Source organism: Scyliorhinus canicula, chromosome 8 (assembly GCF_902713615.1).
Source record: "Scyliorhinus canicula chromosome 8, sScyCan1.1, whole genome shotgun sequence".
Classification (NCBI taxonomy): domain Eukaryota; kingdom Metazoa; phylum Chordata; class Chondrichthyes; order Carcharhiniformes; family Scyliorhinidae; genus Scyliorhinus; species Scyliorhinus canicula.
In genome coordinates, this window is record NC_052153.1 from 158,004,674 (window position 1) to 158,026,689 (window position 22,016).

The 22,016-nt window shown below is 44.0% G+C and overlaps 1 protein-coding gene across 1 annotated transcript in view; it reads left to right on the plus strand.

The window, feature by feature from the left end:
• Positions 1-19,498, plus strand: part of pde8b (phosphodiesterase 8B) — a 436,161-nt gene extending 416,663 nt beyond the window's left edge. The window contains 5 exon segments of the mRNA XM_038805541.1: positions 7,277-7,494; positions 8,082-8,220; positions 12,242-12,409; positions 14,783-14,912; positions 17,058-19,498. Coding sequence (XP_038661469.1) covers positions 7,277-7,494; positions 8,082-8,220; positions 12,242-12,409; positions 14,783-14,912; positions 17,058-17,167 — 765 coding nt within the window. The 3' untranslated portion in view covers positions 17,168-19,498.
• The last annotated feature ends 2,518 nt before the right edge of the window (positions 19,499-22,016 follow it).

A 22,016-nucleotide genomic window follows, 5' to 3' on the forward strand; every position in this document is an offset into this window, starting at 1 on the left:
TTATTTAAAGTGGAATCACAACACAAAGGTATGCAGGTTGTTGAAGAAGAAGACTTCATCAGTTCGACAAATGGAGATGCCTCTCCCGGAGAGTGAGGTGTAAATTGTGTATAGCATTATTGATGGTAAAGGTCATTCTAATGGCTTCTCAGTTGAGATTGTGAGCACCTCCGTTCACTTTTCATTGCTGTCAGTGTGAAATTGAGTGACAAATTCGACCATTTTTCTTTTGCAACTTTTTCTCACTCCTGCGCCAGATTATCTACAAGCTTGCAATGACTCGTTTACAGCAGTTATGGGAACGATAACGGTGCTAACACCCTAGACAGGTTCATACTCAATGTAACCAAAGGCTCATGGAGGCAAATCTGTTCAAACTAGAAGACCCCACTGGAGCACACAAAATGCACCCATGACAGACTGTACAAAATGTTAATCTTCCTTATTTATCAGATTTGGGCAAATCAAGGAGTAAGGGGTACTGGCATGTTTCTTGCATCAGTATGTCAATTCCACCGGGATTGCAAAATATGAGATGGTTGCAGCTTGCAACCTGTGCCAAAGTGCCACAGGAGCTGGAACAACCTGAAACAGATGGCATCCTTGAGTAAACTAACTCATCACCATGGCTGTCACATCGAGTCATTTCCCCATGTAAATATGGCAAAAGAAAACACTGCCGACCTTAAGGTGGACAATAAAGCAATAATTCCAGACAAGTATTGACTTACCATACCCTGAGAACTGTCAGCATAATTTCCTGGATCATGAATATGCAAACATATTAAATAGGGGCCTTAAAGTCTTGAGTTTAAGGCCATCAAGATATGTATGTATGTATGATATGTATGTCCCTGTCAGGCAGGGAAGAGATTGTCGAGTGAGGGAACCATGGTTGACAAGAGAGGTTGAATGTCTTGTTAAGGGGAAGGAGACTTATGTAAGGCTGAGGAAACAAGGTTCAGACAGGGCGCTGGAGGGATACAAGATAGCCAGGAGGGAACTGAAGAAAGGGATTAGGAGAGCTAAGAGAGGGCATGAAAAATCTTTGGCGGGTAGGATCAAGGAAAACCCCAAGGCCTTTTACACAATATGTGAGAAATATGAGAATGACTAGAGCGAGGGTAGGTCCGATCAAGGACAGTAGCGGGAGATTGTGTATTGAGTCTGAAGAGATAGGAGAGGTCTTGAACAAGTATTTTTCTTCAGTATTTACCATCGAGAGGGGCCATATTGTTGGAGAGGACAGTGTGAAACAGACAGGTAAGCTCGAGGATTTACTTGTTAGGAAGGAAGATGTGTTGGACGTTTTGAAAAACTTGAGGATAGACAAGTCCCCCGGGGCTGACGGGATATATCCAAGGATTCTATGGGAAGCAAGAAATGAAATTGCAGAGCCGTTGGCAATGATCTTTTCGTCCTCGCTGTCAACAGGGGTGGTACAAGAGGATTGGAGAGTGGCGAACGTCGTGCTCCTGTTCAAAAAAGGGAATAGGGATAACACTGGGAATTACAGGCCAGTTAGTCTTACTTCGGTGGTAGGCAAAGTAATGGAAAGGGTACTGAGAGATAGGATTTCTGAGCATCTGGAAAGACACTGCTTGATTAGGGATAGTCAGCACGGATTTGTGAGGGGTAGGTCTTGCCTTACAAGTCTTATTGACTTCTTTGAAGAGGTGACCAAGCATGTGGATGAAGGTAAAGCAGTGGATGTAGTGTACATGGATTCTAGTAAGGCATTTGATAAGGTTCCCCATGATAGGCTTATGCAGAAAGTAAGGAGGCATGGGATAGTGGGAAATTTGGCCAGTTGGATAACGAACTGGCTAACCAATAGAAGACAGAGAGTGGTGGTGGATGGCAAATATTCAGCCTGGAGCCCAGTTACCAGTGGCGTACTGCAGGGATCAGTGCTGGGTCCTCTGCTGTTTGTGATTTTCATTAATGACTTGGATGAGGGAGTTCAAGGGTGGGTCAGTAAATTTGCAGATGATACGAAGATTGGTGGAGTTGTGGATAGTGAGGAGGGCTGTTGTCGCCTTCAAAGAGACATAGATAGGATGCAGAGCTGGGCTGAGAAGTGGCAGATGGAGTTTAACCCTGACAATTGTGAAGTTTTCCATTTTGGAAGGACAAATATGAATGCGGAATACAGGGTTAATGGTAGGATTCTTGGCAATGTAGAGGAGCAGAGAGATCTTGGGGTCTATGTTCATAGATCTTTGAAAGTTGCCACTCAAGTGGATAGAGCTGTGAAGAAGGCCTATGGTGTGCTTGCGTTCATTAGCAGAGGGATTGAATTTAAGAGCCGTGAGGTGATGATGCAGCTGTACAAAACCTTGGTCAGGCCACATTTGGAGTACTGTGTGCAGTTCTGGTCACCTCATTTTAGGAAGGATGTGGAAGCTTTGGAAAAGGTGCAAAGGAGATTTACCAGGATGTTGCCTGGAATGGAGAGTAGGTCTTACGAGGAAAGGTTGAGGGTGCTAGGCCTTTTCTCATTAGAACGGAGAAGGATGAGGGGCGACTTGATAGAGGTTTATAAGATGATCAGGGGAATAGATAGAGTAGACAGTCAGAGACTTTTTCCCCGGGTGGAACAAACCATTACAAGGGGACATAGATTTAAGGTAAATGGTGGAAGATATAGGGGGGATGTCAGAGGTAGGTTCTTTACCCAGAGAGTAGTGGGGGGAATAGAATGCACTGCCTGTGGAAGTAGTTGAGTAAGAAATGTTAGGGACCTTCAAGCGGCTATTGGATAAGTACATGGATTAGGGTAGAATAATGGAGTGTAGATTAATTTCTTCCTAAGGGCAGCACGGTAGCATTGTGGATAGCACAATTGCTTCACAGCTCCAGGGTCCCAGGTTCGATTTCGACTTGGGTCACTGTCTGTGTGGAGTCTGCACATCCTCCCCGTGTGTGCATGGGTTTCCTCCGGGTACTCCGGTTTCCTCCCACAGTCCAAATATGTACAGGTTGGGTGGATTGGCCATTATGAATTGTCCTTAGTGTCCAAAATTCTATGATTAACCTAGGACAAAAGTTCGGCACAATATCGTGGGCCGAAGGGCCTGTTCTGTGTTGCATTTCTCTATCTAACTATAAGACTTAAACTCAATAATATAAATAACAGGGTACTCCTGTCCAGCCAGGGTAATTCAATTAAGATCCATTGTCCTCTGAAACACTTTTGTCTGACCAACTATTAGCCCATTATGGAGTCTGATTGCTTCTTTGTTTACTGTTCGATCAGCTACAGAGCTGATCTCCACTACTTCAAAGTTAGTTACGTATTCATAGCATGTTCTTTGGTCCTTTAGTGTAAATGTGATAACTACTGTAAGTGAATAATCACTACGTTCCATATAGCGATAATGAGTTCCTGTGTTGACTTCAGTGCTCGGGCAAGCGGCCAGTATCGATTTTAGCCGGGGCCTTATTTGGCGTTCCTATTTTTCGGCCAATGTGCCTTTTTCCCTCTTGTCAGCCTGTTCCCAGCGCCACAGGACACCATGATGTGATGTCCCAGAATAGTGAAGCCATGCTAATAAAGGGATGATTTCCCAAGGGAACCAGGGTTTGCAGAATTGCTTGTGGACAGCCCACCTGGAGCAAGGAGTTCCTGGATGCCTCCTACCTGACTCCTCCTCCTCATCATCTTCTTTCTCTTCCCTCCCTTGCCACTGAGTCGGAATCCTGATGCCTGGTGGCAATGGCTGTGCTTTCATAAAGTACCATGTTGTGGAGGATACAGCAGATCATCGTGGACTTGGAGACAGTCTCTGGAGAGTATTGTTGGGTTTCTCCTGAGCAATTTAAGAAGTGAAACCATTGTTTAATAATGCTGATGGTCCACTTCACAAATGTTTCTGGTGACTGCATGTCTTTAATTGTTTTCCCATTTTCCTCACATGATCAGATAATAGAATGTAGTCTTCAGCCATGTGTGGAGGGAGGTTATTCCTTGTTTACAAGCAGCCAGTCACTGGATCTTCATTGTGACCCAGTAGCAATGTCAATAGCAGGCTCTTTCGGCTTGAGGGCATTATGGCTGTCGCCAGGATTGTGGACATTCACCAACATGTTGGTTTGTGCATGATCACACACCAATAGCACGTCAATGAAGTGGAACACATTGTGGTTCCTGTAACTCTCTCCATTGGCATCCAAGAGGTGGCAGTGGCATTATGGTATTGTCACTGGACTCTTATCCAAAGACCCCGGGTAATGCTCTGAGGATCTGGGTTTGATACCACATTGGCAGATGGTGGAATGTGAATTCAATAAAAAATCCTGAATTAAAAGTCTTATGATGATCATGATTCAAATCAATTGTTGTAAAAACCTAACATCTTTTAGGGAAAACCTTCACCTGGTCGTAACTACATGTGACTCCAAGGCCACAGCAATGTGGTTGACTGACTTCAGAAATGGCCTAGCAATCCACTGAGATGAAGAAGGGAGCTCACCACCACCTTCTCAAAGGCATCCCATAAATGAATTTTTAGAATTCTATAAGGCCAACAAGGTCACATATTAGGAAATCCAATATCACGGCAAAGCCACATGGCATCTCTGCTTGCCTGCTACTTAGAGAGGAAACAATTAACTCTGTTCTCTTGCATTCAGGGTCTCTTTCACCTGGTGTCATCTGTACAGTGAACTGGGATATGTTCGCTCAGTCACCTGTTCCTGCCTGGAAGGATCCAGTCCCAAAGATGTTTAGAATGAAGGTGACCTTGATAACCATTTGCAGCATTAACCCCCCCTACTGTGATGCTGCAGGCCTATTGCAGGAGGTGGTCTAGTATGTGTCCATCTGCTTCATGAATCATCAGTGTTTCAGGCATTGCTCTTGGCTAAGGTGAAGTGAGGAGTGGTGCCCCCTGAAAACCCATGGTTCCCCCTTCTCCTTAGATAGATAGATAGAACATAGATAGAACAGTACAGCACAGAACAGGCCCTTCGGCCCTCGATGTTGTGCCGAGCCATGATCACCCTACTCAAACCCACGTATCCACCCTATACCCCCAACAACCTTAACCTTACTTTTTAGGACACTACGGGCAATTTAGCATGGCCAATCCACCTAACCCGCACATCTTTGGACTGTGGGAGGAAACCGGAGCACCCGGAGGAAACCCACGCACACACGGGGAGGACGTGCAGACTCCGCACAGACAGTGACCCAGCCGGGACTCGAACCTGGGACCCTGGAGCTGTGAAGCATTTATGCTAACCACCATGCTACCGTGCTGCCCCTCCTACAGATCTTTTTTTTCTCTGCATCCTCCTCTCTATGTGTCCCAAGGCACTACAACTACAGCTCTCATACTTGTCGCAGTCTTTGTATGGACAAATCCTCTGCCCTCTCTTCACGGATGCAGCAAAAATCCCTGACAAATCCAGTAATTCACCACAACATCCCCAAAAACATTCCACAGCACTTACATAAACTTTTCAGTAATGTAAGTACGTCATATTTCACTGCAAGACGGATGCCAGTCCCTCTAAATAGCACTAATTTGGGGTTCTCCGTGTAGCTGAAAGCATGTTTAGCTGAGAGTGATTAGAATGGCTTTCAATGAACCTGCACAGTTCAAGTGTCAAAGACATGCATCAAATCAGCCATTTGACATTGTAGGCTGCTGAGGGTTGAGAGCTCTGATGGATTCACAACATGCGGCTTCCCAACATGGAGAACCATCCGCACCTCCTCAGAAATTGCCAAAGAGTATGGCACGTACCATTTTTGACGTTCAGGCCTTCTGTAGCATTGGCACCAGCAACACTACAGAGCCCAATTTCAAGCCTATATGCTCAACATAGACATGTGTTGTACCTTTTAAAACTATTTTCCATTGTATTTGTGAGATTTATGTACTATTGCTCACTGAATATGTGGACGAAGGAGTTCTACATCAAGAAGTTAACAAAGTGCTGATCTTGAGACATAAAGAGTTAAAAGTAGGGATGATGGAACATGATGAATGTAGTTGTTAAAAATGCATATGGGTTCTCAGAGACAAGCTATGATTTAGGGCAAACAATGATTTGATCTTGAGAGGACAAACAAAGCATTTAAACATCACTGCACAGTAACAAGGGTTTTGTTCATTATCTAACACACTCTGTAACTTCATTAGAATCCAAAGGGTAATTCCCTTTCTCATTGCATTTTTTGAATATATTTTATTTTGGTATCTGACAGAATTAGACTTCATATTACTATTTAATTAAGGGACACGGTGCATAATGGCAATGTGATTGGACTAATAATCCAGTGGCCAAAGGTAATGCTTTGAGGACATGTGTAAATTCCATCATGGTAGCTGGTGGAATTTAAGTACAATTTATGAATATGGACTTTTTCAACGTCTCAGTAATGGTGACCATGAAACCATTGTCGACTGTCGTAAAGACCCTTCTAGTTCACTAATGTCCTTTATTGAAGAAAATCTGCTATCCTTACCAGTAATGTGGTTGACACTTAACTGCCCTCTGAAATGGCCCAACAAGCCACTCAGTTCAAGGACAACTAGTTATAGGCTACGATATGTTGGTCTTTTCAGCAATGCCCACATCCCATGAAAGAATGAAGAAAATAAATTGCTAACAAAATATTGCTTGCGTTGATCTATAAACTTCTGCTCTGTGCAGTGAAACCTTCCATCTGAACGAGAAGCAGTGTGGTGCAAGATTACTCCAAATCCAGTGAGCAAATGAGATGACAAGTGACGTAGGATGTTAAATCTTTAGAAACAGAGGCCACAATATTATAGCCCTGCCACAGTGTGGCTTGCCCACCCAGGCTATTTAAATTGTCATTTAGTTCAGGGGACCCTGAATATCCTGCCGGGATGGAGGGGCTCTAAAGTCCTGGCCAAAATTCTGCAAAGACATAATATAGCAGAGGGACAACCTCAGGGATAGGGAAAAATTAAAATTGCCCTTTGATGAAGGGTAAATACGCTCAGCAGTTTTAACAAGGGATCTTGTGTAATTCAAATTATTATGACAAGTCCTTCAAATACCTAACAGTATTTTTATCAGTATTTTGGCAGTCTTTTCTATTTTTAGGTGCCTTGCATCTCTTATGGAAATGGTAATATTTTATCATTTGCATCAAGCAAATTACTAATGCTTTCATTTATGATTGTCTCAGGAATTGCTCATTATTGTATAATGGTTATAATTCTGCCAGGCCCCAACTAACGTTTTCTTTTCATCTTGGTTTTGTGCAGTTGTTCATTTCTTGCTGTGTTTCCAGGGGAGTTTGGATGAGTTGGATGAGCTTGCAGCGCTTATTGCAGCTACTGTGCATGATGTGGACCATCCCGGGCGCACCAACTCCTTCCTGTGTAATGCGGGAAGTGAGTTAGCCATATTGTACAACGATACAGCGGTTCTGGAAAGTCACCATGCTGCCCTGGCTTTCCAACTTACAGCTGGAGATGACAAGTCCAACATCTTCAAGAACATTGAAAGGTTAGATTCACTGATCAACAGATTGTCAGACAATGGAAAGCCCTCTGAGTCAGTATGTTTATTTAGTTTGCCCAATAATACAATCTCTAAACTCTACTGGTTTGAATTTAAGAGCTACTTTCCAGAGGAAGGCCAAAAGTTCACATCATAATAGCAACATTTTGCATTTATATAGCACCTTTAATTCAGCAAAATGACTTAAGGTGCTTCAAAGGGAGATAATCATTCAAACATTGACATTAAGTCAAAGAAGGAGATTTTAGAAAAAAAGTAACGAAAAGCTCCCTCAAAGATAACCCTCAAAGGAGGGGAGAGAGATTTAGGACGGACTTTTTTATTTTTCTTTCACGGGATATGGGTGTCACTGACAGGGGACCAATAATTCGAGCCAAATCCATGGGAAGGAAAAGTTGTCCGCCAATCATAATTCTTGGAGCATCACAATTTGACATTAAAAGGGAACAATAATAATTAAATATACATGTTAAATGCACTGTTGCTGGAGAACAGCAGCAAGACTTTGCCACAAGACTTAGCAACAATAAAATATCAGTAAGTCATCACACATCCATTTTCTTTCCCTCCAGGAATCAGTTTCGAACATTGCGACAAGCAATCATTGACATGGTCTTGGCGACAGAAATGACAAAGCATTTTGAACACGTGAACAAATTTGTGAACAGCATCAACAAACCTATGACTTCTATTGAGGAAACAAGCTCAAATGTAAGGTCATCATGATGTGTCAATGACATGGAATACACTGCCAGTCAGAATTAAGACTATCAGCGGCGATTGGGATAACAAGCCCAAAAAGTTAATCTATTCCATAAAATGTATCCACATTATTAGTGTATAAGTGCCATCCTTAACTGATTTCTAGGCAGTAATTTAATCTCAAGGCTCATTGGCATTTGATTATAAACTGCACAAGCTTCCTGCACATAGTAGATGACATTAGTTGAGCCTTTTTTATCAGAGTAATGTTTTATGAATTTACCCAGGCTCACATCATTCCTTGGTTCTGACATCAGTATCTTAGAAATATACAAACATTTAAAAAAACACTATTTGTGTCTTGGATGTGGGCGACAGTGGTTTCTGTTGAGAAGATGGTGGCTGGCCGACTTATTGATCTGTGCAGCACTCCTACAGTGCTGTTGGGTAAGGGGATCGACGATTTCGAGCCTGGAGCAGTAATAAATGTCCAGATCAGCGTGGTCTGTGGCTTGGACAGGAAACTAGAGCTGATGGTTTTCCGATGAATCTGCTCCCTTCGTTCTCTTAGACAGAAGTTATGGATTTGGGAATTGCTACAGACTGTCTTGTAGATAGTATACATTATAATCAGGATAGGCTAGTGGTGGAAAACTGATGGTTAAAGTGCTCATCAAGCAGACTACTTTGTAGAATGTCCATTTTCACTCGCATAAGATTTCTGATTGGCCGTTCTGCAGTCAGGTGGCAGCGACAGACACTAGTCTTCAATCATTAATTCTAGAAATCGTAACCATCAACATAGTACAATAAGATAATTGTGTTTTTACTGGTATTCCCTGAGCAAATTAGTTTGCTATGTATTTCATTTTATCATTAAAAAAATGCAAGTTATATTGTTCTGGATATAAATGCCACAATTTACAAAAGATATAATCCTGGCAGAAATGCATGTTTGTTTATGTTACATTATTGGAAAACGATACTTGTGTGTAAATGCAATGGGAGTTGTGCCCCCCCCCACAAAAAACTCAGGAGAAAGTGCCTGCAAATATGGCATTTCATTCCAGGATGGTGGGCACTAATTGGAGTTGGGTTCTCCGCCCTGGAAACAGTTTGGAGGCAGCACCGAGTCTGCCGGGTGCCAGGCAGGCTGTTTAAAGGACCCACTTCAGTGCTCTTTGAATTCATTCCAGTGTTTTATTTAATATTGGGATCATAGCCAAGTCTCACTGGCTGAGAGCCCAGGCATTCATTAGTCTGTTGAAATAGCTGTGCCCAAGAGAAAACATTGTTTAATTGGCAGTCCACATCATCCCAATTCAGGGCATAAACGTTTACCACTGTTGTAGTTAATATTTTTCCCGCTTCTGGACTGTGATGGAAAGATTCAACAATGCTCGTTAAGAAAACAAAACTAAGCTTTATTTGCGAATTACAACTGTCTGCATGCAGAAATGGCTGAAACTTGGAATCGGAAAGCAGTCAAATACAAACTGCTGGATCCTTTCCAAGTCTGCGCTATTACAGAGAAATAGGACGATATTTATACATTATAGAATCAAGATAACGTGAATACAGCTTGGTCAGGAATTTGATCAAAAGTAAAACATAAGCAATATCATAAAACTGGCGTCACCTTGCTGACCTTTGAGGACTCGGGGTCTCATATCATTATCTTGTCTTTTGATCGCATGTTTAAGAAACGGAGCAGACTTGTTTAAGTATGGTAAGAGACGAGTTCTAGCCTATCTTGTCATATTTAGACTGCTTTGGGTTACGTCGAGTTAGTTTTATCAAGTTTACAGAGCCAGCAGGTTTTCGGGTCAAGTTGACCTTTTCTGCTTTCAATGCGGGCCTTAGGTTATGAGAGCTTGGCTTTTCTTACTTTGTACTAAAAGTTGACCACTTTTCCCAGAATGCCATTATGTACTTCGTACAACATCACACCACGACCACTGGCATCCCCTCCAACCTGCCACTGACCATCACATTCCTACCCTCCAGATCAGCCACAATGCTCTCCACCTCAAACGCCACCCTCTTATTGATCAGCGCCGCCACTCCCCTTGTCTTCATATCCAGCCTCGTGTGGAACACCTGCCCCACCCATCCCCTCGTCAACCTCATCTGATCCCCCCAACTTCGGGTGTGTCTCCTGTAAAAACACCGTGTCCGCCTTTAGACTCCTCAGATGCCTGAACACACATGACCATTTAACCGGCCCAGTCAATCCCCGCACATTCCAGGTGACCAGCTTGGTTGGGGGGCACCTGCTCCCCTCCCCTGCCAATCAGCCATACCCCTTCTTGGGCCAGCCCCCGGCCAGTGTCACCCGTCCCTCCAAGCCTGCCCTCAGATATCCACCGCCATCTCTCACTTCCCAGTGGTGCCACACCAACTGCACCTATGTCAGCAACCCACCCCCCTCCACCCCCAGACAAAGAACCAACCCCCACCCATGCCTTCTGCCTGACGACCCCCCACTTCACGTTCGTTAATTAGCCTGCCCAGCTAGCATGGTGGCCCCTGCCCAAAGCCCTCAACCTCCCCATCCCCCTCCAGTCCACCCCTCCACCTCTAGTCCACCACTCCCTCCCTCCTCCTAACCACCAACAAACAAAGGAAAACAAAAGGCACACTCACCATCGCCGCTCCCCCATCAAACCCCACCCCGAACTATCCACGCCCAACATTCTACCATAAACACAAAGCTCCTCTCCAAAGTTCAATGCCCTCACACTCCTCCCAGTCCATGGTCTCTCATAAAGTTCATCTCCTCCTCTGGCAAGTCAAAAAAAACCTCCTGCTTCTGATGAGTCACTCACAAGCACATAGGGTACAAAACCGCAAACGTCTTGAAGAGGGCAGCCTTTACCCGGTCGAACCCGGCTCTCCTCTTCGCCAACTCCGCACCCAGGTCTTGGTGGACCCACAGCTCAGTCCCTTTCCAGGTGCACCTCCTGGGCTGCCTTGCCCATTTCAAAATCTTTTCCTGTCCAAGAAACGGTGCAACCGCACCATCATCAGCCTCAGCAGCTCCCCCACCTGTGGCCTCCCCTTCAGTGCCCTGTGCCCCCAATCCACCTCCAGGGGCCAATCAAAGACCCCCTTCCCCATCAACTGCTCCAGCATCCATGCCACATATTTGGTGGCCTCCGCTCCTTCGATGCCCTCAGGATCCTGACTATCCTCAAATTCTGTCGCCTGGAGTGATTCTCCAGGTCCTCCAACTTCTTTCTCAGCTTCTTCTGGCTGTCCACTACCTCCCTGAACTCCATCACCAGCGAAGCCATCCACTCCTCGTGCTTCCCCATCGCCTCCTCCACCTTCTGTATCACCAGGCACTGAGCTTCCAGCCTCTGCCCCACTTTCTCAATTGCTGCTCGAAGCGGCTTCACCCCTTTAGCCAAGTATTCCAAGGCCTCCTTCCTCTGCTGCAGGAACTTATTATTTAAAAACTCCACCAGCTGCTCCGTCGACCTCTGGGCGGGTAGTGTTGGCCTCACGCCCTCCACCATCTTAACCTGTGGCACACTACGAAAACCTACCTGCTCCAGCTGCTCTCTCTTTCTCGTGGCGCTCCTCGTCCTCTGATCCATATACCAGTCTCACCAGAGGAGTATGACCTTCCCTCGTTACTCACAAACCTCTTGTACTCAAAAAACCCCCCATACGGGTGGGGAAGGAGCAATTAAATCCACCTTGAGTGGGAGCCACCAAATGTACGACCACTCACTCCATGGCCACCACCGGAAGTCCTCATTTCCCCAGAACTTCTGCCTGACTCCAGTTGAAGGTACGGCTGGAGAATGGGTCATCCCCCAGAACTTCAGGGCCAACCAATGAGAAGGGAACAGTATTAAAACCTCAAAAGGAGCTTTAATCTGCAGTAGGGCCAACAGGTTTACAGAACAATAAGAAGAAACACAAGATAGTACTTTAAAATGTGGATTTAACCTTGTAACCTAATTAGCGGCAACAGATTTATATGGTTGGTAATTATATAAATGACTGATTTTTGTTCCAGAGTGAAGGCAGTGATGGTGAATGTTCATCCAGCATAAAGAACTCAATTGACGACAGACTGCTCATCAAACGCATGTTGATTAAATGCGCTGATGTCGCTAACCCTTGCCGCTCTGTGAAGTTATGCGTCGAATGGGCGGGGAGAATTTCAGAAGAATATTTTGCTCAGGTAACATTGCAATATTTCCCCATTGTTTAAGGTCGGATGGAATCAACAAACTTAAACTGAGCCCCGATGAGTGTAAGCTGATAGAAAGAAGTTGCTCTGCTATGTTCTTCTTCTTGATGTTATAACCTTTCCAGTTTACCACAAGGTTCTTAATGTATCCCTGTTGGAAGTGTGTTTTCACAGTGAAATAATTGTAACTGTCAGCATTATTTTTTTAATGATTCCACATTCATATGGTTGGGAATAAAATGCTCAAATTTATTTAAATTTAGCCATAAGGAGAAAGCCCAGGTTCAGTCCATTTGTGCTGACTGAGGTCATCTCAGCCAGGGAAGCTGTTGGAACACTGCGGTTGGCCTCAGTGCCCAAGGGGTAGGAAATCGCCAAGGTCCCCATTCGAGATTGATATACGATGCCAATGTGCATGTTCAGATGCTGGCTGAGAAGGGCCAGCTAACACTCACTGTAAAATTACTTGAATAATGGCCGCAAATAATGGGCCAACTACCAGAAAGAAACTGGAGCCCATAAAACTGTATTGCCGAGGGAGGGGGAAAGAGTTAAAAGTATAGACCAAGGCATTTAATCTGTATTAAGTGGCGTTAAGAACTCTGCTGCTGTTAAATGTGAGGGTATCCCAACACCCAGAAGGGTAACTTAGAACACCAGTTCTTAGTGGTGTATATTTTCAATGTGGTATACAAACAAGGGAAGAATAGTCCAGTTGTTTTTTGATCAATTAATAAACAATAGGTGGTTAGCATCGCTGCCTCATAGTGCCAGGGCCCGGGTTCGATTCCAACCTTGGATGACTGTCTGTGTGGAGTTTGCATGTTCTCCCTAGTTTGCATAGATTTCCTCCGGGTGCTCTGGTTTCCTCCCACAGTCCAAAGATGTGCAGGTTAGGTGAATTGGACATTGTAAATTGCCCCTCAGTGTCCAAAAGTTAGGTGAGGTTAATAATCTAATAATCTTTATTATTGAAACAAGTAGACTTACATTAACATTGCAATGAAGTTACTGTGAAAATCGCTTAGTCGCCACACTCCGGCACCTGTTCGGGTACATACGGTCAAAATTCAGAATGTTCAATTCACCTAACAAGCACGTCTTTCGGGACTCGTGAGCGGTAAACAGAGCACTCAGCGGAAACCTACACAGACATGGGGAGGATGTGCAGTAACCCAAGCCGGGAATCGAACCTGGGACCCTGTGCTACCCTGCTGCCAACGGTATGGTTATGGTGTTACGGGGGTATTGTAGCGGATTGAGTCTAGGTAGGGTGCTCTTTCAGAGTGTCAGTTCAGACTCGAAGGGCCGAATAGCTTACTTCTGCACTTTACGGATTCTATGATTCTATGATTTATTAACTTAAAAGAAAACACCATGAAAAGAAAGACTATAATACACGACAACAGTACACTTAACTACATTGATGGCTATACACACACAACATTACAGGAAGCTACACCTTTGTTCCTGCGTTTCCTGAACACTGGGATGCCCCTTGTTCCAAAACATATAAAGTGTTTTGTAACTTAATGAGCTAAATCCAGCAGATAATTACCACACACAGGTTATTTGTCCATGTTTAGAAAAACACCTACAGTTTCAGCGAAGGCACAATCTTCTCGGTTCGAGTTTTGGATTTTAACTGACTGCTCTTTTAGAAATAACCTGTTTTCAGGGGAGACTATTTTCGGCAGCTGGGTGTGGCTGTGATAGTAGCTGCGGCTACTGTCTCCGTTTCTCCGATTATTGTGCTTTGGAGATATATCATTCTTTCCCTTTGATGTTGCCCACCCTGTAAACCCAGCTTCACTTATCCCTCTACTTTGAAGTTACCTCTTCGTGCCCCATTGTTTTACCCTAGTCACATGGGTAAAAACTTGCTTTTCTCACTGGTATTCTAACTCACATATCAAAACACCCTTCAGACAGCTGCCCTTAGCAATTCCACTTTTTATTCTGTTTTAGCCTAATTTCATTCACTGACCTTAATTTTCCCCAATCCTTAACAGTGGACTTATCTGTGCATCTGTTTTAATTGGAAAAAAGGCCAAGCGTAATTTTCTAATTTACACTTTGAGTGGGGGGCCTTGCCTACTCGGAGTACATATCAAATATTCGCTTTCCAATATTTACATATGCTGTATGGACAAGTGGGGCTCCCTTACCCTTATAGGACATCAAAGTCAGATAGTTTAAATCACCATGTTTGAACATTTTAACCTTCCTCACATTGGCCATTAGTCTTTAGTTTAGTTTTTTTTACACAAAACTAAATTACAGGCTTGATGCCCGATGCATCATTATCTGCTTTATTCATGTAACAATTGATATTAATACAACAATTACGATCTTTGTCAACAGACAGATGAGGAGAAACGCCAAGGTCTGCCAGTTGTGATGCCAGTCTTTGATCGGAATACCTGTAGTGTTCCAAAATCGCAAATATCATTTATCGATTATTTTATAACTGACATGTTTGATGCTTGGGATGGTAAGAATCTCATTTTGATTTTTTTAAGTAATTTATATTGCATTTTTAAGTTGTTTTTAATTTGTCAATAGCTGCAGAGTCACCATAAAGTGACCTCCATAGTACGGGTTGTATACTTCGAAATTCCAATCTTGGTATACTTCTAACAAGAGGAGACAGTGGCACAAGGGAAGACGGTGGTAATATCACTGGAGTAGCAATCCAAAGACATAGTGATTAGCCAGAGCATTAGCTCTGGGAACCCTGGTTTGAATCTCATCCACGGTAGAGGTTTGAATTCAATAAAAAGAAAAAGAAATCTGTCATAAAAACTCATGATTCGCTAATGAACTTGAGGGAAGGAAATCTGCCATCCTTACCTGGTGGCCTCCTGAAATGGCCTAGCAATCCACTCAGTTCAAGGACAGTTAGGGGTGGGCAGTAAATGTTGGCACAACCATCAATGCTCACACCCCATGAAATAATTTAAAAAATAATGCATTCACCGCAGCTCAGAGGAAGAATCTGAATTTTCCAGGAATTTTGACCCTAAGACTTGGTTATTGGTGGGGTGGTAACCCTGGATGCGATTCTCCGATCGCGGGACAGAGTGTCCGCGCCGTCGCGTTTCACGAATGCGCGAAACGGGCACTAGCGATTCTGTGCCCCACAGGGAGCAAGTACAGCACTGGAGCAGTTCACGCCGTTCCAGCCTCACTATCTGGTGCGCACTGGGGGCGGCGTCAACCCGCACATGCGCAGTGGCAACGCGCCAACCCGCGCATGCGCAGTGGCAACGCGCCAACCCGCGCATGCACGGTGGCTTTACGGAACGCATCGGCCCCGACGCAACGTGGGCTGGACGCGCACCAAAGTGCGCCCGGAGGGGGGGGGGGGAGAAGCCAGCCCGCCAATTGGTGGGCCCCAATCGCGGGCCAGACCCCATCGGAGGCCCCCCTGGGGACGGAACCCCCCCCCCCTCCCCCCCACATGCCGGCCACCCCCAACCATTCATGCAGAGTTCCCGCCGGTAGCGACCAGGTGTGGCCGGTGGGACTCTGCTTTTTCCGCGCTGCCGCTTGGCCCATCCGGGCCGGAGAATCGGCGGCCCTGCCTCGTACAGCGGCCCGCGACCGCGCCGCGCCAAATGAGCCGGCAGAAATGGCGCCGATTCTCTGCACCTCGGAGAATCACGCGCTGGCATCGGGGCGGCGTGACGCGGTTACGCCGATTTTCCGTCCCGGCGTGGGGCTGGGAGAATCGCGCCCCCTGTTCATACTTTGTAAATAGGGTTTTTACACACTTTTGGAAAGTTATCTCAAAGGAAATTCAGAATCATCGTTTACCTTTTTTTAATTTCAGAGTACCCAATTCTTTTTTTTCCAATTAAGGGGCAATTTAGCGTGGCCAATCCACCTACCCTGCAGATCTTTTTGGTTGTGGGGGTGAGACCCACACAGACACGGGAAGAATCTGCAAACTCCACACAGACAGTGACCCGGAGCCTGGATTGAACCCGGTTCCGCAGCTGCGTGAGGCAGCAGTGCTAACCACTGCGCCGCCGTGCTGCCCTAACCATAATTTACCTTGATTGTAGTGTCCACCTATTATGCATCTGGGAGCAATTACTATTTACCGGAATCACGTATAATGTTTCTTCTGGAATGCCACAGGTTCACATCAGGGTGATTGTTAATGGAGATTTTGTCCACTTTTAGCAAAACATTAAAATATTCAGTTACAACCCTGCAGGGAGGTGTCAAGCACAGAATCACAGAAAGATCACAGCAAACCTTGGGCACGTATCCAGCCACATGCTGGAGGGAATATGAACACAAAAATCTTGCACTTTCTTTCATAGCTAGTTTACTTCCTTTCGACAGGTATGCGATTTCTGATACATGTGAGTATAGTGGAAATTATACACAGGTGTATAAATGCTAAATGAAAGACCTAACATCGGAAGATATTGCAAAAAACCTTACACATGCAGTAACTCAGAGTAATACACCAAAGCTGTGTTTATTTAAAAAGTCCAGGTTTCCTTTGTTCACTATATTACGTTTCTGTGTTTTATTTGAAAATATGATCTTGCGCCTGTTGAATTAAGTAAATTTCAATAATTTAGTAATTATTTTTGTGTAATTTCAACTGTTTGCTTTTCAGCATTTGCAAACCTCCCCAAGTTAATACAGCATTTAGCTGAGAACTACAAGTACTGGAAAACCCTAGATGAATGCAAGTGCAAAGGTCTGCGACCTCCACCTGATCTTTGAAGGAAAAGGTGAAACGTCAACATATTTTGTTTGCCATCCTCACTTCAACTCGTGACTGAAGCAAAGCCATCAAGAGATTCTATTTTAGTTCAAGTGACTGTAAATTTGTAATGTAACCTCAATCCTCCACAGTGCAGGGACACCTGATGTACAGTGTGCAGGAAATTATATTGAATTTTCATGGCGGGGTCCCAATTACAAACTGAATAGCACAGAACTCTCGAATTTCTACACCGACTTTATCATGGTTCAAGTAAATTTTAGTAACATTCCTGAGGAATATCCACAGAGTAAGGAAAAGAAGTGGTACATCTTTGTTGAGAGAAGGCACAATGAATGCAATTATCACCCCAAAACCACATGTGTAAGTAAGCCTTTCATTTCCTATAAGAGCTAGGGGCAATGTTCTATCGATATTCACCAATTTGTCATTGTTTTTAATCAATAACAGTTGGGATATTAAGGCATCTGTGGGCAGTGGTAGGTTTACATATTCTATAGATACTTAACATGCAAATAAATCTTTTCCCCAAGTGAAATGGAAAGAAAATCAGTTCAACACAGTATTGTGAGAGGGTGATCCCTTAACTTATGTCACACTGTAGATTCTGATTTGATATTTTAAGTTATACTTTTCAAGGCCTTACTTAATCTGTGCCAAAAACCTGACGACAAGCAGTTGAGATCAATTTATTTTCCAGAATGTGATTGAATGTACCAACTAAAATATTTCTGCAATCCGTACTGATTTATGTGGAAATTTGCACTAAAACCTATGGGTTTCACCTACATTAGTTTTCAGTTCAATATGTGCAAAAACTCCTACATAACTGCCTTGTATTTATGAAGTATTCAGAATAAAGCCACAAGATAGTTAAGAATGAGATGGCCATTTGACTCATCTTAGCTCATTCACCCAGGTGTATGTTAATGTCCCCCTATTGCTGTGCCCATATTGTTTCTTAAATGATTCCTGGGCTTTTGCCTCCACTATTGGGGGGGGGGGGGGTCTTGTGGTTCAGTGTGTTACATCCCTGCCTTATAGCCAGAAGCTCTGGGTTCAAATCCAGGACTTGCTGGCCAAGGAAGGTGTGTTCAGAAGGTGGTCAAACAGGTTGAGTGTCAGCCAATCAGGTTGTAAATCCTTCCAATACATCCATAGCAGGTGGTAAGCACAGGAGAGCTTCTTGTTCAACTGTACCAGTGTGTGGTAGTGCCCCTCAAGCTGTAGCTGCTGGTGAACTGTTCCAAGGGAAAGTGAGCCATGGAAACAAACATAACTGCAGGCTTTGGCTGCCTCATGTGCCACTAGATACGACAAAACCAAAGTGTTCTATCAAGGGGCATGTTCCATGTATTAATCACTATGTGACAAATACAGATATTAATCCTGAATTTGCCTTGCACTAGTTGGAGGTGGTGGGGCTTGTCACATTCATGCCATTTATTTGAAATTAATTTTACAGATTTCGATTTTCCATATGATTAACTGTTTTAAGTACGTAAAATCGTTTTGATGCCTCCTGCCAAAGCTGAAGAACTCAGATTTCTCCAAACCTTCTTCTTAACTCTGTCCTCTGACACTATGGATCAACCATATAGTTCTTCTCTGCACTGCCTCTAATACTTCCTTGGGTCTTGGTATCGAGAACAAGACACAGTACTCGAGATGCAGCCTGACCAGAATACTGCACAGTTTGATCATGACGCCATTTGATTTCTATTCTGCTGTTTTCGGTATATGGTTTGGTAATGTATTGCTCTGTTGATTGCTCCTCTGCATTGTTTGTATGTTCAGAGCTGCAGTTGCTCAAACACCTCCTTCGATATCATTCTGAGCTATTTCAATACTATTCACAAAGCACATCAATCATTTTTTCCCCTTTCAAGTTGAAAGTGGATGAAAATGCAATGTGTGTATACAGAAGTATTCTTTCAGCTGCACTCAATGTGAATACATTGGCAGGAACTGTGGGATAAAAGAACATGTGAGAGAAAGACCCATGTGGAAAGGGGCCTGGATATTCTGAATCTGTTACAGTTAATGGGGTGATCAGGCAGCATGCTGTAGTCACAACTGGAAACAATCTGAGACTGAATTAACAATGAGAAAAGTAAACACATGACATGAAGGACCAAAAACAAAATTACAGGTAAAACAAGTGTCAACCTCTAATTAATGTGAAGCATACAAAAACTAATGTGTATGTACACATTGTAGAAAAATTGTAACAAAATATACAATTGGTTATCGACAGTGCCATAGTAATTGTGTTCACTATTGGGACAATATGTGCAACAATAAATATAAATAAATACAATGTTGTTTTATCAATGTATCTTAGTGTGCTAAAATTGTTACCTTTCACCATGCATAGGTTTGCCTAATATTGGCGCTGTGTTTGGGTGGCCGCATCATTTGAGTCATGCTCCATAGGGTAGTATTCTGGCTCAGCCGATATCATTGTTGCACAGAGCTTCAGAAAGGTCTCCAGAGCACTTGAGAGAGCTCCAGGTGGCTACATCCCAGAGCAACATGAAGCATAGTTGCTGACTTCCCCTCAATGTGGTTGAACTGATAGATTTGAGAGTTCTTCCAACTGTTAGTGACCTACTTGCCCTAACATAACGCAAAGTAACATAGCTTCTGCCCTGTTTTCGGATCACAGATCTATGTGGGCATTTGTAATGGTAATTTCTAATCTAAAAAGTGAATATTCTTCCTTGAAACCTGAGGATGGCAGTGGGGGCCTCATGCAGCTACATGTCCCCTAACAAGGATAGCTTGTATACCGTGCCTTGGAGAAAGCCTTGATCAGGATCCAGTAACAAGAGATGGACCTTCTAACCAAGCGGCAGAATGGCGATCATGGTTTCTATTCTTACTCTGCTGCCTAGAATTCAACATCCCATACTGGTTGATCATCTTCTGCCACTGAATTAGTTTGAACCTGTAGGTTGCAGAGCTGCTGAAACTCATACATTTGCATAAAGGGCGCTATAACTTATAGAATTTACAGTGCAGTAGGAGGCCATTCAGCCCATCAAGTCTGGACCGGCCCTTGGAAAGAGCATTCCGCTTAAGCCCTCCACACTATCCCCGTAACCCAGTAACCCCACTCAACATTTTTTTGGACACTAAGGGCAAATGATCATCACCAATCCACCCAACCTGCACATCTTTGGAGTGTGGGAGGAAACGCACGCAGACACGGGGAGAATGTGCAGACTCTGCACAGACAGTGACCCAAGCTGGAATCGAACCTGGGACCCTGGAGCTGTGAAGTAACTGTGTTAACCACTGTACTACCGAGCTGCCCTTATTCAGCTAAATGTTATGAAGACTGTATTCAAATTATTTTTCTTCTATAAAAGAGAAAAATCTTGCATTTATATAGTGCCTTGTTCCACCATAGGATGTTTCAAAGAGCTTTAAAACCATTGATATAATTATTGAAATAAAGCCAGAGTTGTAATGTACAACTTTGTACAGCGTTTGATAAGATTCCCCACGGTAGGCTATTGCAGAAAATAAGGAAGTATGGAATTGAAGGTGATTTAGCGGTTTGGATCAGTAATTGGCTAGCTGAAAGAAGACAGAGGGTGGTGGTTGATGGCAAATGTTCATCCTGGAGTTCAGTTACTAGTGGTGTACCGCAAGGATCTGTTTTGGGGCCACTGCTGTTTGTCATTTTTATAAATGACCTGGAAGAGGGTGTAGAAGGATGGGTTAGTAAATTTGCAGATGACACGAAGGTCGGTGGAGTTGTGGATAGTGCTGAAGGATGTTGTAGGATACAGAGGGACATAGATAAGCTGCAGAGCTGGGCTGAGAGGTGGCAGATGGAGTTTAATGCGGAAAAGTGTGAGGTGGTTCACTTTGGAAGGAGTAACAGGAATGCAGAGTACTGGGCTAATGGCAAGATTCTTGGTAGTGTAGATGAACAGAGAGATCTTGGCATCCAGGTACATAAATCCCTGAAAGTTGCCACCCAGGTTAATAGGGCTGTTAAGAAGGCATATGGTGTGCTAGCCTTTATAAGCAGGGGGATTGAGTTTCAGAACAACAAGGTCATGCTGCAGCTGTACATAACTCTGGTGCGGCCGCACCTGGAGTACTGCGTGCAGTTCTGGTCACCACATTATAGGAAGGATGTGGAAGCTTTGGAAAGGGTTCAGAGGAGATTTACTAGGATGTTGCCTGGTATGGAGGGAAGGTCTTACGAGGAAAGGCTCAGGGAATTGAGGTTGTTTTCGTTAGAGAGGAGAAGGCTGAGAGGTGACTTAATAGAGACATATAAGACAGTCAGAGGGTTAGATAGGGTGGACAGTGAGAGTCTTTTTCCTCGGATGGTGATGACCAACACGAGGGGACATAGCTTTAAATTGAGGGGTGATAGATATAGGACAGATATCAGAGGCAGTTTCTTTACTCAGAGAGTAGTAGGGGTGTGGAACGCCCTGCCTGCAACAGTAGTAGACTCGCCAACTTTAAGGGCATTTAAGTGGTCACTGGATAGACATATGGATGAAAATGGAATAGTGTAGGTCAGATAGGCTTCAGATGGTTTCACAGGTCGGCGCAACATCGAGGGCCGAAGGGCCCGTACTGCGCTGTAGTGTTCTATGTTCTATGTTCTATGTAGGAACAAAGAAAAGTGTTGAAAGCATCTCTGGATGGATTGATTTTATAATAATAATATAATTATTATTAGTGTTACAAGTAGGCTTACATTAACAGTGCAATGAAGTTACTGTGAAAATCCCCTAGTCGCTACACTTCGACGCTTGTGCGGGTACACTCAGGGAGAAATCAGAATGTCCAATTCACCTAACAGCACTTCTTTCA